The sequence below is a fragment of the Mobula birostris genome, chromosome 14 (assembly GCF_030028105.1).
Source record: "Mobula birostris isolate sMobBir1 chromosome 14, sMobBir1.hap1, whole genome shotgun sequence".
NCBI lineage: Eukaryota > Metazoa > Chordata > Chondrichthyes > Myliobatiformes > Myliobatidae > Mobula > Mobula birostris.
This window is the reverse complement of record NC_092383.1, coordinates 64,661,789-64,687,700: the sequence shown is the minus strand read 5'-3', so window position 1 is coordinate 64,687,700 and position 25,912 is coordinate 64,661,789. Positions and strand designations below refer to the sequence as shown.

The following is a 25,912-nucleotide window of genomic DNA, read 5'->3' as shown; positions in this document are numbered from 1 at the left end:
GACAATGTAAGAGCCCAACACTGTATCCTGGCTGAGGCTAGCGGTGGGATGCATCTATTCTCACTGAACAGGCTCATCAGTGGTTTATGGTCTGTATAAATGGTAAATACACGTCCATAAAGGTACTGATGAAAGTGTTTGACCGCAAAAACAATGGCCAGACCTTCTTTGTCTAACTGTGAATAACCCTTTCTCAGCAGCTGTCAGGGTACGTGAAGCAAAACCAATAGGCTTCTCTGAACGGTCCTCCATTACATGTGAAAGAACTGCCCCGACTCCGTAGGGCGAGGCATCACATGCAAAGGTGATCTCCTTTTCTGGATCATAGTGAACAAGCAGCTTCGCTGAGTGGAGGAGTTCTTTCACTTCCTTGAAAGCTTTCTCCTGCTCTTCACCCCACTGCCACTTAGTGTCATTGTGAAGCAGCTTATACAGTGGGGTCAAAGCCCTTGAGAGGTCAGGAAGAAACTTGCCATAATAATTCATCATGCCTAAAAATGATCTGAGTTCCGTGACAGTCTTGGGGCTTGGACCTCCTTAATAGCTCTCACTTTGTCCTCCACAGGGCAAAGCCCCTCAGCTGTGATCTTGTGTCCCAGGTAAGTTACACTCAATGCCAGGAACACACATTTTCCACATTTCAACCACAGCCCTGTGTCTGAGAGCTTCTTCAGCACCAAGTCTAAGTTAGCCAGATGCTCCACCTCCATAGCCCCCGTGATCAAAATATCATCAAGGTACACTGCTACGTGCAGAATCCCCTGCAGCAAAGTGTCCATTGTCCTTTGGAAAATGGCAGGGCTGGACGCCACTCCAAACACCAGGCGATGGTACTTGAATAATCCCTCATGCGTATTAATTGTGACGTACTCCCTTGAATCCTCGACGAGCAGCAGCTGTTGGTAGGCGTGACTCATGTCCAACTTTGTGAACAGCTTACCCCCTGACAGGGTCATCCACCCGTGGCAATGGGTACTCCTCCAGCTTAGAGACCTGATTCACCGTAAGGTTATAATCCCCACGTATCCTCACCGTTTTGTCTGCCTTCAAAACTGGAACAGTGGGAGCCACCCACCTTGAAAACAGGATGGGCTCAATAATAATTCCAACTCCTCCTCGATTTTGCCTTTCATGGCATAGGGCACCGACCTGGGCTTAAAAAAACGTGGTCTAGCCTCAGGGTCGACATGGATTTTCACTGTCACGCCCTTCAGTGTTCCTAGCTCATCCCTGAAACGTCACTGTACCGCTGCAGAATGTCCTCCGTTGTGTATGCATACTTAATTTCATGCCAGTTTAGCCAGATTTTGCAAAGCCAATTGCGATCCAAAAGACTGGGCCCCCTGCCCTTAGCTATCACTAGCCTGGCTTCAGCCTTCTGACCCCCGGCTGAAATGTCCACATATAACACCCCTAAATGAGGTATGGGCTGCCCCGTATGGGTCTTAAGTTTGAGCTTTGACGGTCTAAAGGGAGGCTGGTTGGACCCCCATGTCCTCCTGTAGGTCTCCTCACTAATGACCGATGCAGTAGCCCCTGAATCAATCTCAAACTTAATGTCCTTTCCCCTCACAGTGACTGTGGCATAATATGGTTCAGGTGGTTCCTCATCTGCTTCCATTGCAAAGATGTTGTAGGCACACACTGCCTCTTCATCTGCTTCTTCTAGATGGTGTGTGGCTGCCTGAGCCTGTTGAGCTTTCCCCTGCCCAGGCTTAATCTTACCCTTTGAACTTCTGCACTTTTTAGCTAAATCTCCCTTTTTGCTACAAGCATGGCAGACAATGTCTTTGAATTTGCAATCATTTGCGTAGTGTGTCCCTCCACACCGGAAATATTCCACCCGCTTTGCCTGTTTACCAGTCTCCCTCCTGACTTGGTGCACTGCTGCCGACTGTGATCCCCATGTCCTTTCTGGATATCCTTGACATTATTAGCAGCCATCTCCATGCCTTGGGCAATCTCTAAGGCTTTCTTGAAAGTCAACAGTGGGGTTTCCACTAACAGGCAGTGTTGTATGTCGTCATTATTAAGTCCGCATACCAATCTATCATGGAGCATATCTTCCAACACCGCTCCGAAATCACAATGCTCAGACAGCTGCCGAAGCTCGGCCACAAAATTGGCCACAGACTGACCTGCCTTCCTGAAATGGCTGTGAAACTTACACCGTTAGACTATCACAGAAGGTTTCGGATTGTGATGGTTCCCCACGAGCTTGACCAGTTTGTCATATGGAATGTCCCCCGGTTTCCGTGGTGTGGTTAAATTCGTTATTAACTTGTAAGTCTTTGCCCCACACACACTCAGGAGAATAGAACGCTTCTTAGCCTTCTCCGCAATTCCATTAGCACAGAAAAAGTGTTCCAGCCTTTCCTCATACTCCGGCCAGTCCTCCGTTAACTCCACAAATTCAACGATAGTCCCAAACGTAGCATCTGAACGTGAGGCCCCTTATCGGCGCTGCTGCTCCCGTTGGAAACTTGCGGACAAGTCCACAAAACCAGTTTACCTCGTCGCCAAAAATATGTAGTAACTTCTACTTTGAAAAAGGCACACTCGACAACTTCATGCCCAAAGAAACAACTTTATCTCGAATGTCAAAACCGTTATGTATATACAGAGGCTTTTACAACCCGTATGGTATGGCAGGAACACTATATACAAAGCACACCGGAAGTGAAAAGAACGGAAGTAAAACCCCCAATTATTCTAATTAGTATTAACTTACTTTTAATAATGCTCACATTACAACAGTTGAAAATTCACTTAAACTAGGGATTAACAAATTTACACACAATTTTGGCTATCCTTGTTCCTGCTAGGAATTCTATCTAGCACTTTGCCCCAGTGTAAACCTATCCAAATGACTTCAATGTGCTGAATTCTTCTGTATTGACATTTTAATCACATTGATGCTAAAAAATGTAAGTTGTTACATTATTCACAGGACATCTTGAACTTACGAACCTGTTTGTACCGAAACTTCATAATTTAAAGGCTAGCAGTTAAGTTGCATTATTTGTGATTTCCCACAACCTGAAGTAGCAACCTCCCATGTCTGCTCTGACTACAGAGATTGGATTTGGTCCTCCATGGCTTCCTAACTGCAGGATCATTCCAGGGTGCTGTGCAGATCTCTGCCATATCTCAGAATTTGCTGCTTATCTCCAGCAGGGGAAAGGTCACCCAAACTCCACGATCAAAGAGAGAAGACTTGTCTAATTCCGCTCCCCACCCCCAAACCACAGAGACAAGAAAAGTGGGCATGAACATTTGGCTGCATTGCAAACTTGCCTGAAGTTCAAGCATTCAGATACTTGGCTCATTTCCTTATGGAGCCCCAGTCAGGAGCATGACTGCAGCTTTGAGTGGTCTCCATAGCCTGTTGAAACACAAAGAACATGCCTCTCCACTCTCTGTTCCATTGTTACAGCACTCGGTCAGTGAGTAGTGATGCATCTTTATTGCTGGAAGAAGGCTGTAGATGGTATGTGTCTTTAGGAGCTGGGTGCAATGCTACCAACTGACTACTATGCGAATAAACAGCACATCAGTAAGAAATGCCATCCCAGTTTTAGCACAGCGTCTTAAAGAAAGACCTGATAACACTGTTCTGTGAACCCTTCAGTTGAAGATCTTATTCTTTACTCGATGTGACACCAAGTGCTGCTTTAACACCAACAGGTGTAGAGTGGTTCCTTGGCTGCTATATTAGAGTGTAAGTGAGTTACAGTTTGGAGTCTTTCAGCCTGCCAAATCCACAACAACCAATTTAATTTCCCCAATAATCCCTTTTTTTTTTAAATTCCCATTAAATTCTATGAGATTCTACCTACCATTTACATACTGGGGCAATCTAGGTTGCCCAGTTAACTGCCCAACCCATACATTTTTGAGATCTGGGAGGAAACTAGACCACCTGGTATAAGTACACAGGGAAACCGTACAAACTCCACATGGACAGCGCTCAAGGTCAGGATGAAACCGAGGTCCCTGAAGCCATGAGGCAGTGCCACTCAATATTCTTTTGCTGGTGCATTGTGTTCCATTTCCAAAATATGGTCCATCAAATCCATATATAAAAAGCTTTGGAAAGAAGTGGTGAAGTCAATTTGTCAATTGTAGAGAAATCATTATGTTCTCTGAGTACTTAATATGTCAATAACCCTGACTTTAAAAATATATTAATCTGTGAAACTTTGTGATGCAATTGCGTAACTCACAATTTCCTCGCTGTACAAAGATGTACGGCTTTGCAGGCTTTCTGTTCTGGGTAGTTGAAGGTTAAAACTGTGTATGTGAGGTACTAGGATAAAAGCATTGTTCTCTCATGGCCTGACCTGATAACAGCACTGAGAGTATATAAAGAAATAACAAACTGGTACCAGACTGCTTAACCCAGTACTTTTGTCATGAGATTGAGAGATAACCTGATGGCACTGGAATAGGGACACAATTCTCCCTTTGCAAATGGTAGAAAAGCCTCAGAATTTAAATTCTGATCATGCACAATAGTTAGTTATAACACATTGACAGCACAAGAGGCAACAGTGATGCCAGTGAAATCACATGGAAGCAGCTTGTTTATTCATTAAATATGAATTGACTTCCACTCTTGTTTCCTGCTTGAACTCGTGTTTCTATGGCAAGAATTCACAATAACAACCTGTTTAGAAAGTTTAGGAAGAAAAACCCAAATGTGGATGCAGCTGGAAGTCTATGTATATGTAATTTAGTGATGCTAAATTAGTTTCCTGACCTTCACTGAGAAAGGGGGAGATACCCAACAGTTCAGTATTTCCTCAAATTAAGCCAACTGAGTTTTGTAACAATATCGAGAAATATCCCTTAAAAATCTCAGTGATTCTTTTAGATGTGTTAATTATCTAAGTTTTAATTTTGTTTTTGCAGATTGTCTTTTCAAAGTTTGTCCTATGAGCCGCTACTCAGCTCAGAAACAGTACTGGAAAGCAAAACAGGCAAAGCAGGACAAAGAACAATTTGCAGATGTTGCATTATTGCAGAAGCTTCAGGTGAGGTTTTAATACCTTATATCTTTCTGCATGCATCGTTATCTTTTGAGCACCCTATTAGAAACATAAAAACCTACAGCACAATACAGGCCCTTCGGCTCTCAATGCTGGCCCAACCATGTACTTACTTTAGAAATTACCTAGGGTTACCCATAGCCCTCTATTTTTCTAAGCTCATGTACCTATCCGGGATTCTCTTAAGAGACCCTATCATATCCGTCTCCACTACCGTTGCTTCTGGACAAATGGTTTGTTTTGTGTTAATGTTGATATTTATGGAAATTCCCAAAAAATATGATATTTCCTATAAATTTATTTAGTGTATTATGTAGATGTGACCTTAATATCACCCTTCTTGGTGAATTGCCATCTGAACTAGTCGGAAACCAGCTTTAAATTTTTGGAGAGGGTTCACATATTAGATAAATTGTTCTGGGCCAAGCAGGTAAATGCAGTCACAGGATAGCACATCTGCGTCTTCTCTTAGGAGGTTAAGGAGGGGTTGAACTTTTCGTCGAACTCGAACACACTTTTACAGCTGTACTGTTGAATATGTCCTAACTGGTTGCATCATGGAGTTATATGGCAACTCAGATGCACAGAAACGTAAGAAGCTGCAGCTAGTAGTGGACACTGCCCAATACAACATTTCATTTCACTCACTTAGATACTACAGGAGATGCTGCTTCAAGAAGGCAATGTTTATCATCAAAGATTCCCATCATCTGGACCATGCCATCTATTTGCAACTGCCATCAGGCAACAGTTGCAGAAGCCTAAAGTCTCACATCATCAGGTGTCACTTCCCTTCAGTCCTTGGTCCTTGAACCAATGGGCAAAGTTCTAATCACCACAGTTTAGCAACACTACAATCACTTAGAACACTTTGCTCTAAAATGGACTTCTTTTGTTCCAGTTGTATTTTCTTGTAAAAATTGTTCATAATTCATGGACATTGATGAGTCCTTCCAGTGAACAATTTCCCTCTCCCCCATTCCCCACTCTGACCATTCACTTCCTCTCGCCTACCCGTTACCTCTTCCTGGGTCCCCTTCTCCTTCCCTTTCTCTCATTCCCGCTTCTTTCTCCTATCAGAATTTTTCTTCTCCAGCCCTTGAGCTTTCCCACCCACCTGGCTTCACCTATCACTGCCTACCTTTTCGTTCCAACATCTGCCCCTTCTCAGTTCTGAAGAAGGGTCTCAGCCTGAAACGTCAACTGTTTACTCTTTTCCATAGAAGCTGCCTGACATGTGGAGTTCTTTCAGTATTTTGTGTGTGTTGCTGATACTGGATTTATGCTTTTCTTGTGATTGCTGTTTATGGTCTGCTATATGCCTCTGATGCTGCCGCAAATAAGATTTTCACTGCATCCGTATATTAGGCATGTAATTGTGGATTTAACAATAAACTGGCCAAAATTTTAGCAAGTGTTTAGCATGCATCATTGCATAACATCGTCATCATAAGGATTCATTTGTGGTGTGCCATCTTTTTCCACTTTCAAACTATACTGTATATGCCCTGGCCATTTGAGACTTGATCAACTCCCTATGGAATCAGCTACAGTCCAATTATGACATATGGTATAAACTTCTAAGAATACTGCTGGCTGGTAATGGTGGATAGGAAAGCACAACCAGCTTAACTCAGAACTAGCAACACGCATCAAAGTTGCTGGTGAACGCAGCAGGCCAGGCAGCATCTCTAGGAAGAGGTACAGTCGACGTTTCAGGCCGAGACCCTTCGTCAAGACCAACTGAAGGAAGAGCTAGTAAGAGTTTGTTTTGCTGAACACCTACACTCTGTCCGCCAGAGAAAGCAGGATCTCCCAGTGGCCACACATTTTAATTCCACATCCCATTCTGACATGTCTATCCACGGCCTCTTCTACTGTAAAGATGAAGCCACACTCAGGTTGGAGGAACAACACCTCATATTCCGTCTGGGTAGTCTCCAACCTGATGGCATGAACATTGACTTCTCTAACTTCCGCTAATGCCCCACCTCCCCCTTGTACTCCATCCGTTATTTATTTATATACACACATTCTTTCTCTCACTCTCCTTTTTCTCCCTCTGTCCCTCTGACTATACCCCTTGCCCATCCTCTGGGTTTTTCCCCCCCTCCCCCTTTTCCTTCTCCCTGGACCTCCTGTCCCATGATCCTCTCATATCCCTTTTGCCAATCACCTGTCCAGCTCTTGGCTCCATCCCTCCCCCTCCTGTCTTCTCCTATCATTTTGGATCTCCCCCTCCCCCTCCCACTTTCAAATCTCTTACTAGCTCTTCTTTCAGTTAGTCCTGACGAAGGGTCTCGGCCTGAAACGTCGACTGTACCTCTTCCTAGAGATGCTGCCTGGCCTGCTGCGTTCACCAGCAACTTTGATGCGTGTTGCTTGAAATTCCAGCATCTGCAGAATTCCTCGTGGTTAACTTAGAACTAATTACTCTACCTACCGAACTGTTCTGTCTCAATTTCTGCAAGTTTTAAACACAGTGTAAGATCATGTTCTACCACTGAAAAATGTGACCTTTGACTTCTGCTCTGTACCTTGTGGCCATCCATTTACTGAGTGAAAACCTGACTGACTACTCCCTTTTTCTTTGTTTCTATGCTGAAACATTGTACCATGAACCTATTTTTCAACCTTATCTCTCTCATTCCTTTGATGGCCCAACTGATGCAGATATTGTCCAGGTTATACTGATGCGTAGTTTGAATTTTCTGTTCTATGGCTTTTATAAGAACTTAAAATAAGAAGGTTTATGCTTCTGAGTCAGGATGCTTTAGACTTGTGGGGACTCTTAGTTGGTGATATTTTGGTGTGCCTGCTGCGATTGTCCTTCTCAATAGAAGGTGTGCTACTTTTGGAGATGTTATCTTAAATTTCACTGTGGAGTTGCTGCAGATTACCTTGTAGATGGTGCACATTGTTACAAGGTGTGTTGGCAGTGGAGGGAGTGAATGATAAAGGTGGCTAATGTAGTGTTAGTCACACAGCTTTCTGGATAATGAAATGTTTAAATAGTTGCCATTGTTTGAAGGCCTAACACAGCTGTTTCACATACTCTCAAATACTAGTTGGTTTAAATATGTCGGAGCTATGGAGGCCTTGTGTTGTCAAGGCACTGATGGAAGATTTACACTGCAGACATCCCACCCTGCAAAAGCTCATTTCAGGGAGATAGCACCATCACTTCAGGGAGGTATCACCTCCACTCCCTGCAACCCCATATCCCCCCCCCCCAGTCGACCTCCAAGGGCGCATGTACACAGGACATTTGATTATGAAAGAACACAACAATTTATTTGACACATATTGAAACTATTTACACACACACACACACACATATATATTCCTTGTTGAGTATTTTGTTGGCAATCTCAATGCTAATACAAATAGCTTTTCTATTTCTTTTGCAAACTTTCCTTGTACTGTGATGTGGCTCTGCTGAAAAGAACTGTGAAATACTTGAGCAGCCTTTCCTGCGATTAGCCTCCCTAATATGTTGTGGTCCCTAAAAGAAATAAAAGCATAAGGTGTATCCTTATTATATTGTCTTATGTAATACTTTGTTTAGTGATTTTGTCTAATCTGTAAACCAATCTGTAATCTGTAAACTGGGTATATGCAGAAAATGTGACATTAAAATACAGTATGTACTTATATTATCATAGAGTCATTTTTTAATTCTATTACAACTTTAAGCACGTCTACAGGGAGTTTGGCCTCATCATGTAGGACATCAATAGAGTAGCTCCTTAGCAGCTACCCAGCTAGTTTAAATAACGTTAGCTATGCTAATGAATGGCTGACACCTGTTAAACTCACCTCAACATGTCTTTTACAGTCTTAACCCACCACGGGCGATAGAAAAGTCACTGTTGCAAACAGTGCAGTGAGCAACACTGTCATTATTTTTGACCCCTATTAGGCAGGGGTACACTTTAGTGTAGTCTGGGGTAAAGTGCGTTTTATATCTTTTTTTGAAGCACTCTGCCACGGTGGTGCAGGACATGAAACTGAACTGATGGAGAGACAGAGGTCGACTGTAAAGCCCGCCCACAGAGAAAACTGATAGGTCTACCTAGCACAAAGAGAGACCAATCAGGATGCTCGCTCTCAATCTCTCTCCCGTTCTTGCTCCTGTTCTCGCTCCCGTTCTCGCTCTCCCTCTCCCTCTCACTTCCGGGATATTGTATATAATTTGTGGGCGTCAGGGAGCTGCTATTAATATGCTGGAGACTCCCGAAACTTCCGGGAGCAGTGGGATGTCTGACACTGAGTCATGAGCACCCAGATTCTGGGCTACGTCAGTGAACACCTTACTAGCAGAGGTGAGGTGTCACATGATGAAGAGGCAAGTACCCTCTGTGACAAGGTTGCAGCTCGTGTATCTCTGATTGAAAAAGTTATTGTTGTGCAGAGAGCCAAGGTGGGGAAAGCAAGCAAGGCACACATAAATCACCTGCGACTGGTAAATCAGGGCAGTATGTGCTGAGAGGTGGGTTTGGAGAAGGTGGATGAATAACGCTGGTACTATTATTTTTGATTATTTATGCCCTGTTTTTGGCAAAGTGTGTATCAGTAATAGCCAACCCTGCACTCCCTTTGGGAACTGGAACGTGGTGGTAGATTGCCTACATATTTCTTACAGATAGAAGGAGGCCATTGAGTCTGTGTTGGCTCACGGGACAAATGCATGCCCCACCTATTTCCCTTGTAAACATTTATCTCAGACATATACTGTACAGTATCCTTTACCACTTCCCTGTTTCTCTGATATGCAGTTGGGACAATTTACACTAGCCACTTAACCTAGCTAAACAGTTTGCTAAACTTTGAGATTTAGGAAGAAATAGAGTAGGGGAGAATGAGCAAAGTTTACACAGAAAGCCCTGGGGATCAGAATCAAACCTGGGTCTCTGGAGCTATGAGTCCACTGAACTACCTGCTCTGTTACTCTGTTCCCTCTTAAGTCCCTTTTAAATGAAGGCTGACTCTGAGTAATGCAAGCTAGGTTTAGGCACTGATAGTCACTCACTGTGTGGTAGGTCATGTCCAACCGATTTTATAGAGCTCTTCTAGGAAGTTACCAGGAAAGTGAATGAAGGCAAGGCAATGGACGTGTCTGCATGGACTTGAGTAAAGCATTTGACAAGGTCCCGCATGGGAGGCTGGTCAAGAAAGTTCAGTCACTCGGCATTCAGGATGAGGTAGTAAATTAGAGGTTAGCTTTGTGGGAAAAGCCAGAGAGTGGTAATAGAGGGTTACTTCTCTGACTGGAGTCCTGTGACTAGTGGTGTGCTGTGGGAATCGGTGCTGGGTCCTTTGTTGTTTGTCTTCTAGTTCAGTTATCAGGGTGATAATGTGATTAATTGGGTCAGCAAATTTGCGGAAGATGCCAAGATTGGGGGTGTAGTGGACGGCGAGGAAGGCCATTGCAGAGGGATCTGCATCAGCTGGAAAAATGGGCTGAAAAATGGCAGATGGAATTTAATACAGAAAAGTGCAAGGCTTTGCACTTCACTAGGACTAACCAGGGTAGGTCTTACACAGTGAACGGTAGGGCACTGAGGAGTGTGGTAGAACAAGGGATCTGGAAATACAAGTACCTAATTCATTGAAAGTGGCGTCACGGGTAGAGAGGGTCATAAAGAAACCTTTTGGCACATTGGCCTTCATAAACCAATGTATTGAGTACCACAGATGGGATGTTATGTTGAAGTTTTATAAGACATTGGTGAGGCCTAATTTGGAGTATTGTGTGCAGTTTTGGTCACCTACCAACAGAAAAGATGTAAACAAGCTTGAGAGAGTACAGAGAAAATTTAGAAGGATGTTGCCAGGTCTGGAGGACCTGAGTTATAAGGGAAGATTGAATAAGTTAGGACTGTATTCTTTAGAACATAGAAGATTGAGAGATTTGATAAAGTTATACTAAATTATGAGGGTTATAGACAGGGCAGATTCAAGCAGGATTTTTCCATTGAGGTTGGCTGGGAGTTAAACCAGAGGTCATGGCTTAAGGGTGAAAGGTGAGAACTTTAAGGGGAACATGAGGGGAAACTTCTTCACTCAGAGAGTTGTGAGTGTGGAATAAGCTGTCAGCACAAGTGGTGCATGCAAACTCAATTTGAATGTTTAAGAGGAGTTTGGATAGATACATGGATACTAGGGATATGGAGGGCAGTGGTCCAGGTGCAGGTTGATGGGAGTAGGCAGTTTAAATGGTTTTGGCATGGACTAGAAGGGCCAAAGGGCCTGTTTCTGTGCTGTACTTCCCCATGACTCTGTGACTGTTTTGAACTCCCCTCAATCAAACAAGGGATTAGTGTTGAAAGTTCAACAAACGGCAGGCACTAGAAAGTTGAAGTGAAAGCAGAAAGTGTTGAAAAACTCAGCAGGGTCAGCAGTATCTGTGGAAAGAGAACTATAGTTCACATTTCAAGTCCAACAACCTGTGTCAAAGCTGAACATGGCATTGAACTCTTCTCTGCCACGTCTGTTCTTTGCTTTTTCTTTGGCTAGGAATCTGCACTCCAGAATCCCTTAATCCAGTTGGACTACTCCCTGGGGCTTCCTGTCATCTCTTGCCACATTCTTTGCTAACTGCCGATTAAACATTGACACTGTAACTTTTCCACCATCCTTATTTTGCTCTAACTTACACCCTGAAGTAAAAACAGAAAATGCTGGAAACACTTAACTAGTCCGACGGTGCCTGCAGAATTAATATTGAAGGTCCAAGCCCCTTCATCACAGGGACCAGTTTTGACCAGGAGTGACAATCATCATGAATTGTAGGAACACAGTGCTGATGTACAACTTGCATTGTATTAAGTGACATCAATTCATTGACTTCAATTCAAAATTAATTTAATTTAATGCCAGGCTTGTCTAAGGACTCTTGTACAAAAAGGCTTTGTACTCGTGTGTGTGTGTGTGTGTGTGTGTGTGTGTGTGTGTGTGTGTGTGTGTGTGTGTGTCCTTAACTCCTGGTGGAGTCATTGGGGGCGCCGTCATGACAAGCTTTTTGCACTGTTCTTTTGGTGATTGCTCATTGTACGGCGTGTCTTGGGCATCTGAAACCTGGCAGAGCCCATCCCTCTCCAGGTTTTTTTTTTACGAGGCCGAGTTGCTAGCTCGACACTCAACCCAGGCATGGATGGAAAGTGTGCAAGGGAGCCGGCTGGATTCGAACTCAGGACTTCTCGCCCAAAGTCCAGCACTGATGCCGCTACACCACCAGCCGTACTGTGTGGAGGTACAATTGTTCTAAAGTTCTTGAGAACAATTAATTGTTGGGATATAGATTGCTATGGGAGGTTTAATGCAATTTCTATGGTATTTAAAGTCATTATAAACCTTCGACTGTTAAATTGATTGTAGATGAAGAGAAACATTGACCCACTCAACTTTCCCCTCTTCTTTTTGCAGCATGCAGCGGAGCTGGAACAGAAGCAGAATGAAACAGAAAATAAGAAAGTGCACGGAGAGGTGATAAAATATGGCAGTGTCGTGCAGGTATGAACCAACGATAATTAATGCATGCATTTACATAGCACCTTGAGCGTGAGGAAACATGGCGGAAAGAAAATAAATTAACGCCAAACAGAAGACGGGCTGTTTGAAAGAATTAACATATTTGCAATAAAGATGTGAGTTAACAAGGCTAATAAGATGAAAGGTGGAGGATTTTTTTCGGGAACACCTAGTTGCCGACTTCACTGACAGCACAGCAATACTGACAGGAAAAGAGGGATTGACGTACACAAAGTAAGCTCCCTGGAACAGAGATCTTGGGGCAGGGTGCGTAAGGGATATTCAGAGAGAGAAACCAAACCAAAGAAATTTTAAATCCCAGGATGTAAATGTACAGTTCAGGTACTGGAGACTTGAAAGGCAATTCAGCCTATAAGACCGCAATGATGAACTACAGGACCAGGTACAAGAAAGTGCTTAAAGATGGCATATTGGGTGTGATAATGTTTATGTTGAGTTACTGCTGGATGGTAAGGGACAGGGATGTTAGAAGCTCAGGGACGGAAACAGTATGAAGGCAGAACACAAGGCAGATGTTACTACCGAAGTGGAAATAAGGAATCTTTTGGTGGAGAGGATGTGGGGTTATGGTTAAGTATATTTTAAACTTTGACATTATGGTGGAGGATGGAGTTAGAGTCAGAGAAAAGTCAGTCTGGCAAAAGTTGATTAAATGTTTAGTTATCTTAATGTAAATCTGCCTCATCCAAGATTGGTGCCTGACAAAGAGATTGATCATGCAGAGGCATTGTAGAAAGTGTGAGACAGAGCAGAGGGTTGGAGCTAGATGTTACCAAGGCACATATGAAAGAAATAGATGTAAGTGTCTGCTGTTACTGTGAGCTTGAACATGCGAAGAGGGTGGGGGTGAATCTTGGAATTACATTGGCATTTCTGAAGATGGATTACCTGTGCTAGTTTCAGAGGAGGAGAAGGGGAGAGGGAGAGAGACAGACAGACAGACAGAGACACAAAGAAAGTGTGTGGGACACAGATAGAGACAGAGACTGTGCCTGAGAAGAAGGAATCGTTTATGAGTCATCAGACCTAGAACATGATAAGATAGACCTGATGGGAATTGGGTTCAATGGCAGTAATAATGATGTCTTGAGGCAAAGATTTTTACCAGAAAAATATGGAAAATCAAAAACAAAATTGGAGACAGGTGTAAGATGGAAGATTTGGGTCTGCAGCAGTTTTTTTTATGCAGGCCATGTTAAAGTGCAGGTGACTATTTGAATATTCTCTTTTGACAGAAAAAAAAACCTTTATCAGTCAAAGGAAAGACAGTGGTTCAGGTTTTTAAGAAGTATTTGAGAATGAAAAATTGAAACTGGGATTACCTTTGCACTTCGTAACATCCTGGGCACTGATTTGCAAAGAAAAGTGTGATCCAGCACATTTTAATATGGTTCAGTTTCTTAACAAAACAGTTGCTGAGCTGTGACATTTAACTCATTGGGTTGTGAAGAGATTTCAGCATTGGGTGCCTGAAGGAAGATTCAGGTTCGATTCTCAAGCAATTCTGCTCAGCTCTCTCAGCACTGTTTTGTAATGGTCAGTTGGTGAATATTTATTAATGTCTGGGATGCATTAAAATATTTATAGAGGCTGTTCCTATTGTCAGATTACAGTTTGGCATTTATATGTATAATCCTCTGATGTAAGTGCAAAATTAGACCTATATATTCTAAAGTTCAAAAGTTCGAAGTAAATTTATTATCAAAGTACCTACAACATATACAACCCTGAGATACATTTTCCTGAGAGTATACTCAATAAATCTATAGAATAATAACCATAACAGAGTCAATGAAAGACTGCATTAATTTGAGCATTCAACCATTGTGCAGAAGATAACAAACTGTGCAAATACAAAAGGAAATAAATAATAATAATAATAAATAAAAGAGCAATAAATATCAAGAACCAGAGATGAAGAGTCCTTGAAAGTGGGAACATTTCATGATGATGCAAGTTATCCCTTTTGGTTCAAGAGGGTGTGTGCAATGGTGGGGAGGGCTTTACCCATGATGGACAGGGCCGTATCCACTGCTCTTTGATGGATTTTCTGTTCAAGGTTATTGGTATGGTAATACCAATTCTGTGAAATTTTATGATAAATCAGCAATGACTTAGAGGAGTGTCAGTAGATTACACAGGGCTTATTAATATGTGGAATGCTCACTTCTCTTACTTCACAGTGCTTTGTATAAGAATGTCTATTCGCAGTTAGTAGCAGAATTCCTGATTATAGATATAACCACCAGGAATCTTATTTACCAGCATTTTCCATGCTTTTGAAGCTGGCTTCCAGCTGGATCTGCAGGATTGAGGAATCACCTGTACATGCTTTTCCTGCTCGATATTGTTTCCCCAGAAGTTCATTGACCTCTCTTGACCCTTGATGCTTCTGCTTCTCAATGGGGTAAGATTAATGTGCCCAAGTCTGACTAATCCTGATCTTTTGGATGTAAAATGACAATATTGAAATCCCATTCAAACATTTTGATATTTATAGCTGCCGAATGTCACCTGGAAGATAGGTGACTGGTAGTAATAATATTTTTCCAAAACAGGATTTATAAAATGCAACAAAAATTAAGATAAACAACAGGAATTCTGCAGATGCTGGAAATTCAAGCAACACACATCAAAGTTGCTGGTGAACGCAGCAGGCCAGGCAGCATCTGTAGGAAGAGGTGCAGTCGACGTTTCAGGCCGAGACCCTTCTTCAGGACTAACTGAAGGAAGAGTGAGTAAGGGATTTGAAAGCTGGAGGGGGAGGGGGAGATCCAAAATGATAGGAGAAGAGAAGACAGGATGGGGAGGGATAGAGCCAAGAGCTGGACAGGTGATAGGCAAAAGGGGATACGAGAGGATCATGGGACAGGAGGTCCGGGAAGAAAGACGGGGGGGGGGTGGGGGGCGACCCAGAGGATGGGCAAGAGGTATATTCAGAGGGACAGAGGGAGAAAAAGGAGAGTGAGAGAAAGAATGTGTGCATAAAAATAAGTAACAGATGGGGTACGAGGGGGAGGTGCGGCCTTAGCAGAAGTTAGAGAACGCTTCACCTGTGAGTCGACTGGGGTGATATACTGCGCCCGGTGCTCCCGATGTGGCCTTTTATATATTGGTGAGACCCGACGCAGACTGGGAGACTGCTTTGCTGAACATCTACGCTCTGTCCGCCAGAGAAAGCAGGATCTCCCAGTGGCCACACATTTAAATCCCACATCCAATTCCCATTCTGACATGTCTATCCACGGCCTCCTCTACTGTAAAGATGAAGCCACACTCAGGTTGGAGGAACAACACCTTATATTCCGTCTGGGTAGCCTCCAACCTGATGGCATGAACATCGACTTCTCTAACTTCTGCTAAGGCCCCACCTCTCCCTCGTACCCCATCTGTTACTTATTTTTATGCACACATTCTTTCTCTCACTCTCCTTTTTCTCCCTCTGTCTCTCTGAATATACCTCTTGCCCATCCTCTGGGTCGCCCCCCTCCCGTCTTTCTTCCCGGACCTCCTGTCCCATGATCCTCTCGTATCCCCTTTTACCTATCACCTGTCCAGCTCTTGGCTCCATCCCTCCCCCTCCTGTCTTCTCCTATCATTTTGGATCTCCCCCTCCCCCTCCAACTTTCAAATCCCTTACTCACTCTTCCTTCAGTTAGTCCTGACGAAGGCTCTCGGCCTGAAACGTCGACTGCACCTCTTCCTACAAAAATTAAGATAAACTTTTCAGAGGGATGGTCACTATCTTCTTTAAAAAACCAAGATAATTGCTTTCAGATATTTTCAAACTCACTACATTTCTGCTCTTCTTAAATATTTCACTAAATTGTTCACATTCCTAAGCTCCGGAACCTGGGCCTTAGCACTCAGATCTGCAGCTGGATCTTCAAATTCCTCACAGACAGGATCCAGGCTGTAAAAATACGGGACAAGCTCTCCTCTACAATCACTCTGAGCACCGGTGCCCCACAAGGCTGTGTACTTAGCCCCCTGCTGTACTCACTGTACACCCATGATTGTGTAGCTAAGTTTCCATCAAACTCAATATATAAGTTTGCTGATGACACCACAATTGTAGGCTGTATCTCGGGTAATGATGAGTTTGCGTACAGAGAGGAAATTAAGAACCTGGTGGCATGGGCAAAGACAATAACCTATCCCTCAATGGAATTAGTTGTTGACTTCAGAAGGAGTAGCGGACCGCACGACCAAATTTATATCGGTGGTGCGCAAGTGGAACAGGTCAAAAGCTTTAACTTCCTCAGGGTTAATATCACAAATGACCTGACTTGGTCCAACCAAGCAGAGTCTACTGCCAAGAAGGCCCACCAGCGCCTTTACTTCTTGAGGAAGCTAAGGAAATTTGGCCTGTCCCCTAAAACCCTCACTAATTTTTTATAGATGCACCATAGAAAGCATTCTTCTGGGGTGCATCACAACCTGGTATGGAAGTTGTCCCGTCCAAGACCGGAAGAACCTGCAGAAGATCGTGAACACAGCCCAGCACATCACACAAACCAATCTTTCATCCTTGGACTCACTTTACACTGCACGCTGTCGGAGCAGTGCTGCCAGGATAATCAAGGACACGACCCACCCAGCCAACACACTTTTCGTCCCTCTTCCCTCAGGGAGAAGGCTCAGGAGCTTGAAGACACATACGGCCAGATTTGGGAACAAGCTTCTTTCCAACTGTGATAAGACTGCTGAACGGATCGTGACCTGGATCTGGGCCATACCCTCTAAATATCCGGACCTGCCTCTCAGTTTTTTTGCACTACCTTACTTTCCCTTTTCTATTTTCTATTTATGATTTATAATTTAAATCTTTAATATTTACTAATGATTTGTACTCCAGGGAGCACGAAGAGCAGAATCAAATATCGCTGTGATGAATGTATGCTCTAGTATCAATTGTTTGGTGACAATAAAGTATAAGGTAAAGTAAAGTATTGTATATATTGTTAGGGTGTCTAAGACTTTTGCACAGTACTGTAGTAATTTTATGTATTGCACTGTACTGCTGGAAAAGAAAACAAAACAAATTTCATAACATGTGAGTGATGATAAAACTGATTCTGATATGGGTCTCTATTGTGGACTGAGAGTGGGAAGGGGGCAAGGAGATGGGATTTATGGTTGGGAAAAGGGGATGGGAGAGGGGAGGGAGCAGGAAGCACGAGAAAGACATTCAATAATAATCAATAAACCAACGGTTTGGAGTCAAATGTCCTTGCCTGATGTCTCAGGACTGGGTGTGTTTGCACCCACACCACCTCCTGCCCTTTGCACTCCTTCTCTACCACCTGTCCCACATCCCTCCAGTGGCACTCCACCCTTGCCATTCCCAACATCCTTCACTCCCACCAGATTTACAAACTTGTGTTCCACTCCACGTTGACAAATACAGTACTTTGCAAAGGTCTTAAGCAAGCCCAAGACGTTTGCACAACACTGTGGTTGTGCTCAGAGATAATAATAATTAAATAACCTAGACATGTATGAGACATTGGTTAGCTGGAATAACTGGTTATCAGAAGACCAAAAGTAATTGGGGTGGAAGTAGGTCCTTTGGATCCTCAAGCCTAGTCTGACTTTCAATAAGATCATGTCTGATCTTTGTTTCAACTGCCATCCCCATGTTAAACTAAATCAAAGTTTTGTATTATAGATCCAGACTTTGCTCTGTTTCTTTAAAACTGAAGGGGATTTCCCTCAATACTGAACACTTGGAAAACTGGCCATGTCCTTTGGTGAATGCACCTGTTATTTGGGGTAACAACAGTTGGAGGTTGGGAAAAAAAATCCCAAAATATTCATAGCTTATATTTCTCAGTGGAATTCTCTTTGAAACCATGCTGTGCTCTCGAGCTTGTTTGACAGGATCTGAATAATTTAAAATTGTAACCCTTTATGTATCAATTGGTCATAAATATTGAAATCTATAAAAATGATCAGGTAGTAAACATTTGGCACCACCCTTTGGCCTGCACTGTGTTGAGCGTGAACTTACGAAAGGAACAGGAGGAAGAATATACTATACAGATGTCTGAGCCTCCCCTGCCATTCACTGACGTTGAGGCTGATCTAAATTTGGCCTCAACTCTATTGTTCTGCCTGTTGCCCATAACCTTGATCCATCTATTGACTAAAAATTGGTCTTACTTGCCCTTGAATGTATTCACCGTTTCTATCTGGAGTAGAGATTTCTGGAATAGAAATGAGAGAAGAAATTCCTCCTCAGGACCCCTCATTCTGAAATTATGGCCCCTAGTAGTAGGTTTGCACAAGCAAGTCCGAATTGATGCTTTCCATGGCCTTTCAGAGCTGTATGGCTTGTTATAGGCATAGCCTATTCATCCTAGAAGTCCCAGGAGTCATTCTGACCTGGGATCTAATGCAAGAATATCCCTCTAAAAATTAGGACTCCCAAAATGTAATGATATTGTGGTATTACCGATGTTTTAATTGGTATATAAATTGAAATCTATAAAGATGATCAAATATCAAACATTTGCCGACATCTTTATCAAATATCAAACATCTGCCGACTCCGGCCTATGGTCAGGCCACACTTAGATCCCCCCCAGTTCGCCTACCAGCCCCGACTAGGAGTTGAGGATGCCATCATCTACCTGCTGAACCGTGTCTACGCCCACCTGGACAAGCCAGCGAGCACTGTGAGGGTCATGTTTTTTGACTTCTCCAGTGCGTTCAACACCATCCGCCCTGCTCTGCTGGGGGAGAAGCTGACAGCGATGCAGGTGGATGCTTCCCTGGTGTCATGGATTCTTGATTACCTGACTGGCAGACCACAGTACGTGTGCTTGCAACACTGTGTGTCCGACAGAGTGATCAGCAGCACTGGGGCTCCTCAGGGGACTGTTTTGTCTCCCTTTCTCTTCACCATTTACACCTCGGACTTCAACTACTGCACAGAGTCTTACCATCTTCAGAAGTTTTCGGATGACTCTGCCATAGTTGGATGCATCAGCAAGGGAGATGAGGCTGAGTACAGGGCTACGGTAGGAAACCTTGTCACATGGTGTGAGCAGAATTATCTGCAGCTTAATGTGAAAAAGACTAAGGAGCTGGTGGTAGACCTGAGGAGAGCTAAGGTACCGGTGACCCCTGTTTCCATCTAGGGGGTCAGTGTGGACATTGTGTAGGATTACAAATACCTGGGGATACGAATTGACAATAAACTGGACTGGTCAAAGAATACTGAGGCTGTCTACAAGAAGGGTCAGAGCTGTCTCTATTTCCAGAAGAGACTGAGGTCCTTTAACATCTGCTGGACGATGCTGAGGATGTTCTACGGCTCTGTGGTGGCCAGTGCTATCATGTTTGCTGTTGTGTGCTGGGGCAGCAGGCTGAAGGTAGCAGACACCAACAGAATCAACAAACTCATTCGTAAGGCCAGTGATGTTGTGGGGATGGAACTGGACTCTCTGATGGTGGTGTCTGAAAAGAGGATGCTGTCCAAATTGCATGCCATCTTGGACAATGTCTCCCATCCACTACATAATGCACTGGGTGGGCACAGGAGTACATTCAGCCAGAGACTCATTCCACCGAGATGCAGCACAGAGCATCATAGGAAGTCATTCCTGCCTATGGCCATCAAACTTTACAACTCCTCCCTTGGAGGGTCAGACACCCTGAGTCAATAGGCTGGTCCTGGACTTACTTCCTGGCATAATTTACATATTACTATTTAACTATTTATGATTTTATTACTATTTATTATTTATGGTGCAACAAAAACCAATTTCCCCCAGGATCAATAAAGTATGATTATGACTATGACTTTAGACCTGCACAGAAATGAGTATGAATTTAAATAAGAAGTTGGAGAAGGAATATACTGCAGAAAGGGATAAGGCTTTCTGACTTTTATACTCCCTACCCCTTGCTTTGCTAATTAAGTTGCATCTTTCTTTCTCCTGTCATCAATCAGCTGACAGCAGCACTGATTCCCGAGTGTTGAGGTCTGCCTTGGGCCTGATGTGAATGCACTCTCTGGTCATGCTAAAGTTCCACTGCAATGCCTCCGGAGCTTGAATGCAAGGTGGATGTGCCAGAGCAGAATGAGGATTTATCCAGTTGCCATTTTTTATAATTAGCTTATATATCAAGAGTGAAGATAGAGTTATAATTTTAAAAGAAAGGAATTTCATACAGAAGCAAAATAAATTAGTTCCAAGTAGATATGTGTGTCTTTGTGTAGCTGGACTGTTCCCAAGTGTGTACTATGTCAATTTGTTTTCAGAATACATTTTCCTGGAATCCAGATATGTAGTTATACTTCACTTTGCTGTGTGATTCAGTTTCTACAAGAATGTAATGCAATTGGGAATCATGGACTACTGTGTGGATTAGGACATTTTCCTTGGGTCTGGTATGTTAACACAGTGGCATTAAAGTGTGCAAAGCACGTTTGCATGCTACTTTTAGAGTGTTCATTGATTCGTTTAAGGCTGCACTGCACAAGGAGAAAGGTGATTGTAGTGCTGGGGAAGTCTGCTTCATCATCACTGAAAGAAGATTTACTTGAGCCTGCCCCAGTCTGTAACTCAGGCTGGTTCTTCTGAAACGAGTTACTTACCTTGCTCTCCTTCAAATCTGATCGTCTGCTCCAGCCAATAACATACAACCCTCACACCTCTGTTAACCTGGTCTAACTCCTGCCACGTCAGATTCAGCAACCTGTACCTGACCTCCTGTACTTCCTCCACACTCCCAGTCACTGCCCCTGATCCTTCAACCCTCCCCTGTGACAGCTGTCCCATCTCACATCCCATGGCCTGGTCTTTGAGCCAAAATCTCCATTTACAGTTTGCCAGTGACTTCTACCTCTTCTTACCTGTGATCTGCTCCGCACAGCCGAGCCTACTAAGCTTCCCAGCTACAGGCCCAGAAATAGGTGCTGACAATTTCAACACTATATATTTTGACAATATGAAGGATTTGTACATGGGTCTCTTTACTAAGAATTGCTGAGTGTATCTTTACTTAAGAATAATTTGCTGCTTAAATTAAATGCGACAAACTCTTACATTTAACCACATCTTTGCTCGACATGCTTTCTGAAATGTGTCCAAGGAAGCAGCAGGTTAAAAAAAGGGTGTGTTGGCCTTTGTTTGCTATATTCAGATAGCAATCTTACAGTGGAAAGTAAATATGCCCTTCTCAGCACAGTGCAGAACAATGCAAATATAATTGCCTCAAGTAAAACCCCTCCTGTCTTTGTGTTAACACATACCACCCACTTCCCATGAGGTTCCCTTCCCCGCCCTTTGGCCTGACCACTCAGCCAAATTCCACTATGCTGAGCAGCTTTTGTGCGAACAGAGGTCTCTCTCTGTAAACTCTGACAGTGCAAGGCAGGTGAGGAAATGGGTTGGGGAGTGGGACAATGGGATGGGGTGGTCCAACCCAGTGGGACGACAGAGAAAATATGTGGAAAGATTCACCGGTGGTGGATCAGGAGTTAGACAGAGAATTGGGAATCTATGGCGTGAGGGGATTGGATACTGAGCTGGCAGAAATAACGAGAAAACTTCTATTCCAAAAAGGAACTTATTAATTAAAAATTGTACAAAGCACAAAATAAACATTTGAAGCACAAAAGAAACATTTGGAGACTTACTTGGCAGAAACCGTACACAATGCGAAGCAGGCATTTCAGAAGTTTCACCAGATGTTCCTCCGTGCTCTCACATCTACCTCCATCAAATCAGAATTGTGCATGGCACCCTACTTGATAGATTACAGATATTCGATAGCATTAGCAAATGTCATGGTGGGCCTCAACTCTCCAGATTAGATTAGATTATGAGGACACTCAGTCCTCGTTTATTGTCATTTAGAAATGCATGCATTAAAAATGATACAATGTTCCTCCGGTATGATATCACAGAAACACAAGACAGACCAAGACTAAAACTGACAAAAACCACATAATTATAACATATAGTTACAACAGTGCAAAACAATACCGTAATTTGATAAGAGCAGACCATGGGCACGGTAAAAAAAAGTCTCAAAGGCCCGATAGCCCCAACATCTCATGCAGACGGTAGAAGGAAGAAACTCTCCCTGCCATGAGCTTTCAGCACCGCAAACTTGCCGATGCAGCATCCTGGAAGCACCCGACCACAGTCCGACTCTGAGTCCGTCCAAAAACTTCGAGCCTCAGACCAGCCCTCCAACACTGAGCACTGAGCACCATCTCTGCCGAGCGCTTCGACCCCGCCCCGGCCGCTAAGCAACAGGCAAAGCCGAGGACTCGGGGCCTCCCCCTCCGGAGATTTCGGACCACACAGTAGCAGCGGCAGCGAAGCAGGCATTCCAGAAGTTTCACCAGATGTTCCTCCGTGCTCTCACGTCTGTCTCCATCAAATCAGAATTGTGCATGGCACTCTACTTGACAGATTACAGATATTCATCACCAGAGAGGCCGCGCGCGCTGCGTCACGCCGCCATCTTCTCCTCCTCCCAGACTGGTCTGCACAAGAGTCTTATGAAACACGTCAAAGCATGCACTGCTTATTATTTGGTAATTTGATGCATGTCAGATGGCTGCAAGAAATACACACCAAATGCTTGAAGGCCCCAATACCAGCTTGTGCATTTTCTGCCCCCCCCCCCAAAGGTAATCAGGTGAAACCCCTTTTTGTTGGGCAGTTCTGGAAATGCAGATTGTTAGCCTCTCACTAACAGCCACTGGACTCTGCGATGAGAAACCCACCTTTCTCAGGCTTTGTACGTCTAAGGTTTATACAACATTGGTCCCACCAAAACCCTAAGGTTGGGATGTCTTGCCCACCCAAACCCCAGTTAGTGTGAATGCTGTGTGATATACTGCCCCCAGCAATAACAGATTGTACACTGCATACAACTACAAAGAAGTATATTTAAGAATGTTAATGTAAGCAAACATTTATTCAAGGAAGGAAAAAGCACAAAAAAGGCCCCTTATTCTTAAACAGTCAAATATCCAATTAATTTGGAGCTCATCTTGAACTTGTCTGTCACTCACACACTGGACCCTCGGTCTGCGTGAAAGCACACACCACCTTCCAAATGTCGCTCAAAATCCATCTCCAACAAACGGGTCTCCCACGGGAGTATTGGTCCTTCCTCGGGGAAGCCATTCATCTGCACAGAGCACCTTACGCAACAGGGTCGGCATCCTCAGCCATCTTCCCTCCTGTCTTCTCCCAGCTCCCGCCAAAAAAAAAGACCTCTCCACACCAGTATTCTCCAGAAGCTTCTCCCAATTCCACTGTCCTGCTTGGCTGACACCACATTCCTAAGATGAACAAAAAAGCCCTTTATCTCAACTCAAACCCAAACAGGCTGAAAGCAGAACTGAGTGCTGTAACAGAACTGCTAAAATGAAATATCTGCAGCATAGCAGTAAAAATCTTAACCAGGGCTTTACACAGGATTTTATGAAATCCTTTTCCACAAATCACAAAAATGTTATGCAACATGATTGAATATATAGGGCAAGTAGAACCACGTCCATCTTTGAGTGAATATTAACGTGGGTGGTGTTTAGCTTGAAACTAGCTAGATAACATCAAACCCCATTGAAATGACTGACAAAATCAACTGCAGTGGATTCTGGTTAATTGGGACACATCAGAACCAATACATTTTGGCCTGATTAAGCAGCTGCCCCAATGAGCTGAAGTTTCATGCCGGTAGTTAAAAAGGTATAAAAAAAGACAAATTGAGCAACTAATTATGTATCTAAATAAAATATAGAATAATTCAGAACACTACCAATGGTACTATAGTACTGTAAAACTGTGTATTAGTTCTTATGGGAGGGGGTGTGGAGATATGTCTCTACCAAAGGAGGTGTAGGTCACCCCATCCCTCCACTAGCCTGCAGGTCATTCTTAGGCAAGGTGTAGCACCCCCCCCCCCACCCCCCAATCAGAGTCATGTGAAGCCATGGAAGCATTTGGTGGATAGCCGTATGAGCATTTGGTGCATATCACAAGTCCTGAGTATGCAGCCACTGATGCTAGGCTGGAGCCCACCTGTCTGTAAAGACACCGCTCAGGAGAAGGCAATGGTGAAACTCTTCTGTGGAAAAATATCCTATGAACAATCATGGTCAACACCCATGATCACCCACATCATATAGCATGGCACATAATAATGATGATTAGTTCCTCATAGTTGTTAACAGGAATTCATCCAGTGTATGCAGTGAACAAAATCAGTGCAGACACCTAGTGCAGGTAATGGACTGCCTTCATACAATGCTATTGACAAATGTGTCCTCCAAATCATTATTTTCATTCTAACATTCAAGATGATTGTCAATACCTTCAAATTTTTCGTAGTTTCTAACTTGTTGAAGCAGTAAAATAATTTCATTTTCACTACCGGCTGCTTCTGCATTACAAATCCTGATTGCTTGAAACCACAGTGAGCAAAACAACTCCAAATTGTCTTACTGGTTATTTCTCCCCAACTATCAGTGACAAAAATCTGCTTTTTGATGTTATTTAAAGCTGTTTGCTTTAAGCAAGGTGTAGCATCTAAAAGCCACACAAGTGTACGTGACTGACACTAGTTAGAACCTGTTTGACGACAGTCCTCTGCACCAGTTAAGGCAGCATAGTGTCTCAAATAAACAAAGGGAGTCCCAGCAATTTTCTTGGTTAGTTTCCGTTCTTCTAGAGTTATCCCAATCAAGCAGCTGCCCTGATTAAATTGTGGCACAATTAACTGAATTCTCCTCTACTTTGTTTAGCCCTGTAAATGGGCAAGCATCACAGTTCAATGGAGTCTGTCTCCTTTACGAGCTTCAAAGCACTACGGTGTTAAGTATTTTCATGCATACAAGAAAAACTTCGTAGAATGAGCTTGGGGAAGCAAGTGGTTGTAGATTACAGCTAACATTACCAAGAGAAACAATAAGTATTTGAGCACAAATCAGAGAGGGAATTTGCAGATACTGGAAATCCAAGTGGCACACACAGTTTGTGTGTATTGCTTGAATAATAAAGGAGTCATTTCCTCAAAATATGTAAATAAAAGGAGGAATGAACTGAAATGAAGCCCCGGCAGACATTTTCAATTCAATGCCTCTGCAGGAAAGCATTTGCATTGGCAAAATGTCAGACTTTAACCACCGATGTCTATTTATAATCACACTTTAGTAAGCAGTGCTCACCCAATGAATGAGGTTATGCTACTTTTGCAGATGACTTGTATTGAAAGTATTGATCGGAAGTGACACAGCTCACACAAATTGATTCTCTTCTGTGAAGTTTAGT

The 25,912-nt window shown here is 43.3% G+C and overlaps 1 protein-coding gene across 4 annotated transcripts in view; it reads left to right on the top strand.

The window, feature by feature from the left end:
- Positions 1–25,912, top strand: part of itpr3 (inositol 1,4,5-trisphosphate receptor, type 3) — a 299,458-nt gene that overhangs the window by 74,780 nt on the left and 198,766 nt on the right. For 2 of the 4 annotated variants that reach the window (XM_072278612.1, XM_072278611.1), the window contains exons 3-4: positions 4,915–5,036; positions 12,480–12,566. In XM_072278612.1, the coding sequence (XP_072134713.1) occupies positions 4,915–5,036; positions 12,480–12,566 (209 nt within the window). Of the gene's footprint in view, positions 1–4,914; positions 5,037–12,479; positions 12,567–14,934; positions 15,013–25,912 lie in introns of those variants that run through there. The other 2 variants (XM_072278613.1, XM_072278614.1) reach the window with 2 other exon arrangements.